This window comes from Bidens hawaiensis, unplaced genomic scaffold, assembly GCF_021521415.1.
Source record: "Bidens hawaiensis isolate Kalapana, Puna unplaced genomic scaffold, B.hawaiensis_p1.1 tig00000512_1, whole genome shotgun sequence".
In the NCBI taxonomy this organism is placed as follows: Eukaryota; Viridiplantae; Streptophyta; class Magnoliopsida; order Asterales; family Asteraceae; genus Bidens; species Bidens hawaiensis.
In genome coordinates, this window is record NW_027491033.1 from 5849390 (window position 1) to 5862050 (window position 12661).

Genomic DNA, 12661 nt, shown 5'->3' on the forward strand with positions numbered 1-12661 from the left:
TAAAGCTAATCCAGATAAAGTCCAAGCTGTAGCCCGCATGCCTTCTCCCTCCTCCCTCAAAGAGGTTCAGACACTTAACGGTCAGTTGGTTGCCTTGAATCGCTTCTTGGAAAATCACGCAGCCAAATCCTATCCGTTCGTCTCAACGTTAAGAAATTGCCTCAAGAAAACACAATTTAAATGGACCGCGGAAGCGGAACAGGCTTTCTTGGAAGTTAAAAAATGTTTGATGGAGCTACCCACGTTGACAGCACCTTATGCGGGGGAACCTTTGACGTTATACTTTTCGGCATCAGACATTTCCATTGGGGCTGTACTCCTGACGGGTAGAAAAAACGTTCAGACGCCGATTTATTACACCAGCAGAACATTATCAGATCCAAAGACTAGATATTCAATGCTGGAAAAACTTGTCTTAGCATTGGTCTATGCCGCCCGACGCCTTCGCAGGTACTTTCAGGGGCACCCCATCAACGTGTTAACCGGATACAAACTCAAAAACGTTGTCAGTAAGCTGGAATTGTCTGGGCGATTGGAAAAGTGGGCCATCCAGCTAGGTGAACATGTGATAGAATATAAACCTAGGCCAGCAATTAAGGGGCATGTGTTGGCGGACTTCGTCACTGAGGTTCCGCAACACAAAGAGAAAGAATGTTTGATTGAGCAACAGCCCCAAGCACCTCCTAAGCAAGGACAGATTTGGTCATTGTTCACGGGCGGGGCTTTAAGTAGTGAGGGATCTGGCGCAGGCCTCAGGCTAGTCAATCCCGAAAGCCACGAATTTACATACGCCATAAAGTTAGACTTTAAGAGTACTAACAACGAGACAGAGTATGAAGCTTTCTTGACGGGCTTACGGATAGCCAAAAAGCTTGGGGTGAGACATTTGGAAGCCCGCGTGGATTCCATGTTAATTGCGGGACAGATCAATGGTACTTACGAAGCAAAGAATGACGTAATGACTTTATACGTGTCACAAGCGAAATATTTGATGCTTCAGTTTTCTTCGTGCAAAGTAATTCATATAAAGAGAAGCGAGAAAATATCAGCGGATGCCCTTAGTAAACTAGCTTCAACGAATTTCAAACACTTTGCCAAGGACATCAGCATTGAAATATTGGATCGCCCGTCTGTCCCGCAACATCAAGTTTTGGTAATTAAAACTGGAGTGGAATCTTGGATGACACCTATCATAGCATACCTGTCATCAGGAGCCCTCCCTGAAGGAAAAACCACGGCCCGGAAGATAAAACACAAAGCCTTGAATTATCAGATTCATGACGGTGTTCTATACCGACGTTCCTTCCTCGGTCCATTACTTCGATATGTGGATGCTGAGGACGCTAACTATTTAATCAGAGAAGTTCATGAAGGCATCTGTGGTCTTCACGCAGGCCCGTGCATGGTCGTAGTGAAGCTGATGAATGCCGGATATTACTGGTCAGGAATGCATCTGGACGCTGTGCATGAAATCAGGAAGTGTGATTCATGTTAACGCCATGCTCCCAACATGCTACGACCAAAGAACGGGCTTGTTCTAGTCACTTCAGCCTGGCCGTTCCAAAAATGGGCTATCGACATAATGAGACCTTTCCCTGAAGCCCCGGGACGCGTCAAGATTTTAATAGTAGCAATCGACTACTTCACGAAGTGGGTGGAAGTCAAACCCGTTGCTTCCATAACAGCAGCAAGCGTTAAGAAATTCTTTTGGGAATTAATAATCTGCCGGTTTGGTATTCCACTGGAACTCGTTAGTGATAACGGTACTTAGTTCACGGACAACTGGCTACAGGAATGGTTGAAAGAATTGCAGATGATATAATGCTAAATGTTTATGTTTTCTGTGTATATTTTAATTAATATTTTAATAGTTTTTGTTCGTTTTTTGTCGAGATTTGTATACTAATAACATTTTTATGTTTCCTAGGTTCCGGGATTTGATCGTGATTAAAAAGGACGAAAAATGAGCTAAAAAGAGCCGAAACGGAGATCCGGAACGCGTCAGGAAGGGTCAGAACAGAGAACCGGTCAGACCGGGCCGGTCTGACCGGCCCCCTTGTTGGAGCACGCCGCGCCGCGCGACCGGGGAGGCCAAAGCCCGCTGCGCGGCGCCTAGGGTTTGCTGGATGATTTTTTTATTTCGTTTTTGCTACATATTGGGCCTTTTTTTTGGGTATTTAAATATCTTTAACTTAAATCTGACAATAACTTGAAAGCCACCAGCCGAATTGGAGAGTTTTTGGAGCTATCTTACGAGTCTTGTGGTGATTTTGAAGGCAAGAGAACAGTCGGTGAAGAGCTTTACGTTCAAGATCGAAGACTACGAGTTTTATCGCCTTTAATCTTTCGTTTCTCGTTATTTCACCATGTTTTCAGTTTTAATTGTTTTGTTTGATTTAGACTTTAAGATGCTAGGCTAAATTCCATAAACTACCTAGGTCGTGATGAACCTTAGTTTGGTTTGATTTTATTTGGATTTCGTTTCGTTATGGATTTTATGTTCTAAGTAAACTGTTGAGTTTGATTTAATTAATGCGTATGTTTGCTTGGTTTTGTTTACTTGAATTTATTGTTTCACATTGCCCTTGTTGATTGTTTCATAGGATAGGGTTTTGTGATTGAATTCGAATAAGATCATAGAAACAATAAAATCAAGTAAACAGATAAAAGTGAGCTGCTAGTCTAAAAAGTTGTAAGGTGATAGACTATTAATAGATCTTTGCTTGTCGGGATTGCTAGATTTAGTTCTTCGAAAGGAGTCCTTCTAGGTTTGATTGTCATCTTAGTCTATTAAGTTAATTGAGTCTGATTGGCTATCTTTGAATTCCGCGCTGTAAGGTAGGTTTTTGTCATAAAAGATACTTAGACATAAGCGATTAAATAACCGTAAGGAAGTTTAATATAAAACGGGTGAGTCTTAAAACTTGTTAGAAATCCATAGGCGTCGTCTTGAAGTTCAAGGGTCTTGTTCGGGTTTTCTGTCAATGGTCTATTTTATGATCTCAGTTCCAAAACGTGAGTTATCCATTTAATTAATAACCATAACTTTGGGGATTCTAACCTAGGTAGTTATCTTCATCATCTGAATTAATCAAAGTTTTCTAAATTGTTTATTAGTTTAAAGTAATTGGAGTTAAGGTTTAAGTTTAATTAATTAATTATGTTTAAGGTTATGATTATGTTTTATTATTATTATAACAATTAGGGTTAGGTTTTAATATTTTATTATTAGTTTTATTATTAGTCAAGTTTTTAATCATTAGTTAATTATTATTAAGTTTTAATTATTAGTATTAAATTCCTCCTCAAATATTATTAATAAATACTCGCGTCTTATAGTTGAGTCTAATTTGCTAGTTTCGTAATTTATAGAGTCTCATGGGTTCGATATCCGGACTTACTTAGCTGTACTAGAGTCGACCGGTTCACTTGCCGGTTAGTAGTTTAAGTTAAATTTAAGGATCTAGAGTATTGCTTAGTGTCTAGATTAGTATAATTTTAATTAATAATTATTTGACTACTTCAAGCACATCAGCAGATCTCTCTAATTTTCACATCGGTAGCCCATCTGCAAGCGAATGGTCAGGTTGAGAGAACCAACCAGACAATCAAGGAAGGAATCAAAGCACGGTTGGGAACTAAACGGACGGGTTGGGTTGACGAGTTGCCTCATGTACTTTGGGCCTTCCGCACCTAAAAGAATTCTAGTAATTCTGAGACCCCCTTTAGTTTAACCTACGACACAGAAGCCATGATTCCAGCCTAGATTGGGATTCCATCCGCAAGAGTTTTATTGATCGATAACAATGATCATAAACTCCGGGATGAATCTTGACCTCCTCGAAGAGAGGAGAGAACTGGCATCGATCCGGGAGCACAATTATAAACGTCATTGCAAAAATATTATAACTCGCGGGTCCAAAAATGCGAGTTTGATGAGGGAGACTTTGTCTTCCGCAACAATGAGGCCTCCGAGGAAGTTGGCCCCGACTTGGGAAGGACCTTATAGAGTTAAACAAGTGTTATCTAACAGTGTTTACAAGTTAGAAAAGTTGGATGGGACTGAGATCCCTAGAACTTGGAATGGGGCCCAATTAAAGAAGTGTTACATATAGTACGTTTTTTACTTTTTTGGCATGCGCGCCCAACTAGATTAGCAGGGAAATGTAATTTCATCTTTTGTAATTCGGCTTATGCCTGATCTATGGAAATTTTATTTCAGTCACTTATAATGTGTATTGTTATGTAATCCTTTATTGACAAACAAGAAGATCCTACAAACACTTATATTATGAAGAGTAAGACAAAGTGTACCGAACAACAAGAACTTCTTATTACTTATCAAAAGGGATTACAAGGAAATCTTAATTACAAGGAAGAAAAATTTATATCTATGATGCTGCGTCTTGGTCTCCCGCATTTTCCTCTTCCACATCATCTTGTGATTCCTCATCTTCTCCTTCAACATCAAGAAGAGCTTTCAACTGCTCCACGCCGTCCTCCTTATCCGCAAGATCAGATATCTGCTCCGCAAGAGAAAACTTCAAAGTATCAAAAAATTTTGTTTTATGTACAAGTACGGCAGCAATATCCTTGCCATGTAAAATGTGTTCTTTAGGAAGCTTAGATTCTGAGGAAAATTTATAGCCTTCCTGGAAGCCCATTTGACGGCCGGCTTGCTTGGACGCATTCAAAAGAATGGCGACACAGTTCCCGAGTTCATCACTCGCCCGTACTTGGGTGATAACCTAGCAAATAAATGGTAAGCAAGTGTTTCACGAGTGATCATAAGAATATAAAAACACAATTACCTCGGGGATCCCTTCCGCCAACAACCACTTCTTGTTTGCCTTAGCCCGGAAAAGCTCCATTTTATGACCGGCACACTCCAAGGCCTGATCTAGGCTTTTGGTGGCAAGGTCAGTCAAACACTTGTCCTTCGTTGCTGATTCAGCTTGAAGAGTTTTTATCAACTCCGCTTGTTCGTCCAATTGTTTTTGGAGGGCGTTCTTGGCTTCCTCAGCAGCGAGAGGGTTGGCCCTTTCAGCTTCTAAAGCTTGACGACTCTCCTTCGCCTCATTCATAGCCCCAAGGGCTTCTTTCTTGGCTTCAGCCAAATTAATTTATAAGTCATCCCACTCCTCATTCATCGCTAGCCAATCTCGGCATATTTCCTGGTTTGTGGAAATAGTATTCGCTAAATGATAAGAGTTTGAGCTTAATAACTCTTGGCGAATACAGCGACGTTGTCGCTCCCTTTCTGCAGGAGGAATGCTTTCCTGCAGATATTCGAAACATACATCCATGTCGTTTAGCGTCGAATTTCGACGTAACGACCAACGCGGATGATGTGGTGAAGTATCCTCCTCATGAGGAGGAGGAGGAGGAGGAGGAGAGGTCTGACGCCCATAGGCAAATGCACTAACACCTCCCTAATCCCTGAAGCGATGAACATTGAAGGAATGTGACATATTAAAGCAATCAGTATCACCAACTTCCTTATTCTTCAAAAGAGAATCATCCGCAACAAGGATTGGATCTTTGGCGGTGTTTGATGGCGGAGATGTTGGAGACGGTGGTGTTGTCGAGCTCTTCAAACCTGAAATATCTTCAGAAAAATAAGTCAGGGCCACTGTAAGATAATAATCGTCCGTTAAGGAAATACGTTCGGCATAATATAATTATCAAAACTCAGAGAATGTTAAAATTACCTAAGGAAATATCCTTAGAAGAAATTTCTTCGAGGCGGGCTTCCAAGTTTACTGTCTTTTGTTTCTTGGACGAGGCGACCTTGGTATGCTTAACTTTACGCTTGCCAGCCGCCTTAAAAACTCCTGCGTCGACAGCTTGTGGCCCCGCCTCGACGTTAACATCCCCAGAAATGGGACGATCGCCCCCGGCAGTAGCATCAACACCGTCATGGTCGGCCGCTTGGCTGGTAGTTGCTTTCTGACGGGTCAAACCTACAGTTGAGTGCACGGCATTAATAGCATCAACTGGTAAACTTCCTTCGCAAAGTGACGACTCCTCGCTAGACGAAAAGAGTACAATCACTTCGCAGGAAGTAATAGCAGTCACGGTTCGGGGTTGTAAAATGCCCTCACCTTTTTGAACGAACTCTTGAACATATTCCTCATCTTTAGAATACATAGCTTCGGAAACCACAGGTTCCGAACGAAACGAGGTGGGAAATAGGAAGTTGACACGTGTGCGTTCCAAAAAGGGCACGTCCCTTGGATCGATTGAACGGCGCACCATCAATCCCCCTTCATGATCCAACAAGGTATCGAAGGCGGAACCCTCACCTGTACAAGCAACAATAATAGTCAGAAGTCAGACACTTATCAATGGGAAAATTGAAATAACATCAAGCTTACTTTTGTTGGTCCTCTCGTAATAAGGCTTCAAATCAGGGAACGGCCATAGGCGGCTCATCTTAGCATTCACCATCGCCCCCTCGTGTATGGGGCGCATGGGAGTTGGCATGACGGTCAGTGTCATGAACCATGGAAGACCCTCATGAGCAGCGGCCGGAACCACTGGCATCGCGTCCTCCACCTTGCGATGAGTCATCGCGAAAGGAACAACATCCTCTCGGATCCAGAAAAATTTTGGTTTCCATCCATGAAGGTGGCGGATCCACTCTGTACCCGGTGGTAGCAAAGCAATACCAACCATCGCGGTAGGTCATTTTGTAAAAAACGGCAAACATGCCAACAGACGGCTCAAAGTCAAGAGTTTGACAATAGAATTCAAAGTGTCGAATTCTTAACATTCCGAAAAGGATGGATTTTTGATATATGAATTCTGTAGGTTGTCAAGATATACTGCACAAACCTCGTCACCGGTATCCGGAAATTCCCCGTTGTAAAATGATCCACATAAACAGCCATCTTCTTCGAGGGCGACTGGTTGCAATAGAACCACTCGCTGGACGCTCTGGTTCCCATTCTGACGCAAGGCCATATACGTTAACAACGTCTTTATAATCCTTCTTCTTGAGGTTCACAACGACCTCATGAATAGCAGGAGCACTTTTCTTGTCTCCCGCCATCTGAATAAGATCGGTATACTAAGATCTTAGAGAAAAACTTGAATAAGAAAGCCAGAGTAATAGAGACAGAGAAATCTCAGATCTGCTTTCAATAAGAAAAATGGAGAATTTTGTAAGTGGTAAAGGTTGATTGGGAGATGGATATGATCTATTTATATGCATCACAATTAATGCGACTGATGGATTGCCAGAAGAAAGAGAAAAAGTGGACCAATAAACGATGGACACGTCAGGCGGGAAAGACGAAAAATGAGAACAGACTGTCAAAAGGCGTTGCACACGTCCTGTCAGTTATCTCACTATATTTCTCTTTCCGACACATCACTATAACCCTCCCACTTGCAATAATTCAAATTATTGGTAAGGCAAAATATCTCAGAAGATATTTTCTTACAATAATATAATATTCACAAAAGATTCACTTTCATTCATAATGAAAAAGATTATTACAAAATACGGAAGTAGATTACAAAATCTGGCATATCCTATCCTATGGATTAGGAGCTACAATATCTTCCGAAGAAGTTGGTGGCGTGTCCTCAGACAAGGCGTCCTCAGACTCATCGTTCAAATAAACCCTCAATTATTGCACGCCATCATTGGCTGAGGCAAACTCCGGGAGCATATTCTGCAAAGGAAACACCAAGCCATCATGTTCCTTAATCCGCATATCATATTCCTGCTTGACGTCAAGGCCATGAAGCGGATGATTTTCGAAGGAACGGTTAGTTTGAGCATAGGTCATCCCTTCATTGAAGCCTTTCACTAGACCAAGCTGGGATGAGGCTGTAACATCCCCAAAATTTAAGTAATGAGAAAATATTAAATAAGGAAATATAAGAAAAATAAGGAAATAAAAATATTTCCTAAGTTAAGTTTACTTACATGAAAGAAATTTCATCCCACATGGAAAGATGTAAGAAAGTGGAAGCCTTACACCAAGGTATAAATAAGGAAAATGGAATCCATCACACATTGGAAGTGGTAAACAAATGGAAGCTCTTTATAAGAGATAGAATTTCCATAGTTATATTCTTTTATAAATATCATGCACCAAGTGGTCCTAGCGGAGGGTGCGTAGCACCCGACGCGCACGCGCACGGACTCGGGCGAGGACGAGGACGAGGATGAGGGCGCAAGGCGCAATGTGGCGCACTTTGCACTTCTCACGCTCGCATCGTCGCGAGCCGCTTTAAGAGCCGCCTTAGTATTTTTGGACAACGAAAATGAAAAATAAAATTCAGGGACCCATCGCGCTACGCGATGAGTCTAAGAAGACGGCCATCGCGCCGCGATGGGCCGTGATGACTCACGGACACGTGTCACGTCCGGGTGAAACGTGGCAGCATACCAGGACACGTGGCAGAATGTGTCAGACCACGTGTCGGTCGCGCTACGCGACGAGGTCAGGAAGAGGACCCACCGCGTACCGCGATGGGATCCAAAATAGGCTATAAAAGGGGAGGGATCTGGCTCATTTCCCACACATCACAGCCACTCTCTCTCTAAAACAACTTTCTCTCTCTAGAACATCGTTTTGCGTGCCACCGACCCGACAATCATAACCTCGTAATCCGTACCAAATACCCGGCGTTTTCCTCAAAGAGCGTGCCACTCAAGAAACCCGACATTCCGTCTTGAAGTACGTGCACGACCCGCGACACCCGAATGCTCCTCGATTTGCGTGCCAAGGAAGGTGAATCAAGAACGCCTCGATAGACGTGCATATAGAGTAGAAGTGCTGCTCGTATAAACTTAGGAAATCTAACTCCGAATACCCGTGCGAGGTAAGGGGTTCTGCCTAAGTTATTATTATTATTATAAATGGTTTAAGACCATAGTCGAAGTTATAGCCAAACCTTGATTACGATTAAGTATAATATAACTTTTCTTAAGCAAAAGTTATAGTCAAAAATAGTATTTCTTTATGACTAAGAAATATAATACAAGAAGTTATAATTATGAAATAAATGTTTCTTCTTGAAGAAGAAACTCAGTATAGACGTTTCTTCCTGAAGAAGAAACGTAGCATATAAATGATAAATAAAGAAAAGGACTAAAGGTCCAAATGTTTTCATCAAGGTTAAAGCCATACGAAATAGACTAAAGGTATAAAGCTAGATCGTTGATCTAGTTATTTATACAAAATGTTATTCTCGTACTAAGGTCTGAGGTAACAAAACAAGAAGACAAGAATCAGAAAACAGGAATCAGTATCAAAAACTGATTATAAACAGACAAGGTGAATACGCCCCAAAACTTTTATACTGAGTCAGAATGTTTGCATAGGATTTACGAATCCTTAAAAACTTTGTGTACAATAATAAGAAACGGACACTCTGATTAAGAGTATACATGTGTCTGGATCCAAACATACATGCTGACTTGGCATTTCCCCGATGCCATGCATATCATCAACATGCCTCTGAAGGTCTACGGGACTGTTCAGAGAAATGATATTGTGTATATAATTAATTGTACATGGTACTTAGGGTAATTTGATCCCAATGTAGTTGGGTACCTAATGAGTAGTCACAAAGGTATTATTGTTGGTTTCACAAAGGTATTGAAAAAGAGATTTTAGAGTCAGCGTTATTCACCAGCTTTGTGCTGACGTATTTTCCCCCCATGTTACAGGGAAACAAGAAAGGTTAGACTATACAAGCAAAGAGGAATAGAGGATTGGAGTTATAGTCATTAGATGCTATCTGATGGCTCAGATATTTTATTTCAAAATATTATAAAAGAAATATGTTTTCGAAAGAAATGTATTTGAAACATTGAACGGGTATTTAACCCCGAGATTTTAATAAGTTTTCAAAGTAATAATATTCTATTAAAGACTTCCGCTGAAATAAAACCCACAACTCTGATGAATTTACAAAACAGGTACTAACTTGTGGTCACACTCCTAGGCCCTAAAGTGGGGTGTGACAGAGGCAGTCATCAAGTTAGCAAAGCTATCAATTAGCTCTGGACTTCCTTTAATATGGCGGATGACCTGACAACATAAAAAGATAATTTATTTAGCATCAAAGCATGAGATGTATAGTGAACAACAAGTGAGAAAAACTTACAGAGTCAAGTCCTCGCGTGAGGAACCATTGGCGATCTTGCTCGGCATGCTTTGTTCTGCTCCGTAACTCCCGCATATCGTTGGCCATCCTTTCGTTTTCAGCGGAAGCTTCAGTGGCGCGATAATCCACTTCCGCGCGAGATTGCAGCAAGGAGTCATAAGTAGACTGCATCTCAGCAACATTTTTATCTTTAAGTTTAGACTGCTCCCTCTGCAACTTTAGTTCCGCCTCGAGCTCTTGGATCCGGTTGCCTTGAAGGGTCACTTGATTTTCTAGAGCCGAGTTTGCTTCTTGGGCCCGTACCAAGTCATCTTTTTTCTTTTGAGTTTCAGCCCGGGCAGCTTTAAGAATGGCATTTTGCCTCTCACAGGCCTCCTTCCATTGACGGCAGCAGCAGCATTCCGATCTTGTTCACCCCTAAGGACGATTTCTGCATCCGTTTGTTTCCACTTGGCTGCACTAGCTGCTAAGTGATGCTCTTCAGCCTCTTTCTTTGCAGTCTTGACAGCTCGAGAAGCCTCACCCAGTTTCCCGCCCATTGTACGCCATTCGCGTAAGATTTCCTGGCTACATTAGCCAAGGAAAAAGATAAGTCAGTGCGAAGATCATGGCGGGCACGGTCACGCTGGTGTGCCATTTCTGCAGGCGGAACGCGGTGTTTAACAAAACTCATGCAAGTCCCGGGGTCACACTGGCATACACTTACCAATTTAGGGTAAGTGTATTAACTATCACATCGAGTATGCACACAGCCCCGAAAACATAACAAGGAATGGGGCTAGAAACTCACCTGAACTCGGTTACGTTCACTGTTGATGGTTACTCCTTCCGTGAGATGTGTACGACTAATTGTATAACAATTACACGTAACGATTAACTATCACTACCCATATCACGTTTCTAGTCTAACAATAGCCCACAACGAACGGGGGTCCGGGGGCAGCGCCCCTGGCAGCGGGGTTCTAGGGGCGGCAACCCCTAGCGGGGTCCAAGGGGCAGAGCCCCTGGCTGGGGTTAAGCTGTATTAACACATTTTCCTTTAGAAAATTAAATTATTATCTAATTCGCCACCTTGTTTTCCATAACAATTTAAGCCTAATTCGTTATCAAAACACAGCCTAATTCGTTATCATTCAAGGTCTGATTAGCTGATTCGTTAACCTGGTTCGTCATTCAGATTCGTTGTCTGATCATGACCTGATTCGCTATTCCAATTCGTTACCTGAACACCATCCAATTCGTTATTAGAACTTGGCGAATTGGTGAGTAACGAATCACCTGGTTCGTTACCTGGTTCGCTCCTAGTTCGTTAGCATAATTTTGATGTAACGAACTGGGTGAGCTGATTCGCTACCTGGACATAACGAATTGCACCATTTTTAACAAATCATCCCTGTTCTTATCCAGACTTTGACTTAGGGTCAAAGTCAAAATTGCCAAGAACACAAAATAGTCAGCATTCATCAGATCTGCAATTAAACCCTCGTTTCTTAACCAAATATCATGATTTATGTATCAATGGATTCGGAATTACAGCGCCTACAATCCCTAACCATCAAATCGGCTAAACACCAATGTTTAAGGGTGCGATTAGGCATATATATACGGGTTTTTCATACTAACAATTAACCTATCAAACTGTAATCAATTTCAGCAAGTTTGGCTTCGTTGGATTCGTTTTTACCAACACAGATCCATGACTTCTAGATGAATCCGAACCTAAGTAAATAATTTCCGATTCTAAACGTACCTTAAACGAGTCGAACAACGAACACGGTTAAGCCTTGATGTTGTCTTGGTTCTTCACGACGATCTAGCACCAACAAGCTCCGGTTTTCACCTTCGGATTTCGGCTTAGGTTTTAGGATAGTGTTTGTGTGTGTTTATCATGGTGTAGACTATGGTGTAGATTTGGATAATAATGGAAAGGATTAGGGTTTAAGGGGGATTTATACTCCCTTAAGCCCATGGACCTAAGGCCCATCTTTCCTTTTAGTCCATCTTTAATTCTATTAACCAAGCCCGCTACCCCTTAAGCCTTGTTATCATATTATTATCATTATCTCACTAACTCAGATAATTCACCCGACGCAGGTATAACATTAAATATTACTCTAGAATTTTCGGGATGTTACAACATGACACATGCGGAAGCATCCTGACACCCTCAGAAGTCATCCGCAGGAATAAGTATTCGTCTGCACGAGATGACCGGGATGCGATACCTCCGGACAACTGTCATTTACTAAATACCTTCCAAAAGGTTTCCCAAGATGCTTTCTTGGGCAATACGTGACTCGTCAGCCAATGAATGAAGGACATCTGGCCAGGTTGTTATAACCGTGCACATGGCCAGGGTTTTATCCGTCCTATCAAATGGTGACACGTGTCCAGGTTGTTATACCCATACACATGGGACGTATAGCTCAATCTATCACAAAGGGACACGCGTCCAGACGGTTATTGAGATCCTCTAGAAAGGGACAGCTGGCTCAATCACCTTCCCACATCTTTCGGCTATAAATACCTC

The 12661-nt window shown here is 41.9% G+C and overlaps 1 protein-coding gene across 1 annotated transcript; it reads left to right on the top strand.

Moving 5' to 3' along the window:
- Positions 1 to 958: 958 nt before the first annotated feature.
- Positions 959 to 1495, top strand: LOC143630812 (uncharacterized). The gene has a single exon (XM_077099722.1). The coding sequence runs from the start codon at positions 959 to 961 to the stop codon at positions 1493 to 1495; it is 537 nt and encodes a 178-aa protein (XP_076955837.1).
- The last annotated feature ends 11166 nt before the right edge of the window (positions 1496 to 12661 follow it).

Coding starts and splice junctions, on each gene's coding strand:
- LOC143630812 (XM_077099722.1), top strand. CDS start 959: ATGACTTTATACGTGTCACAAGCGAAATATTTGATGCTTCAGTTTTCT.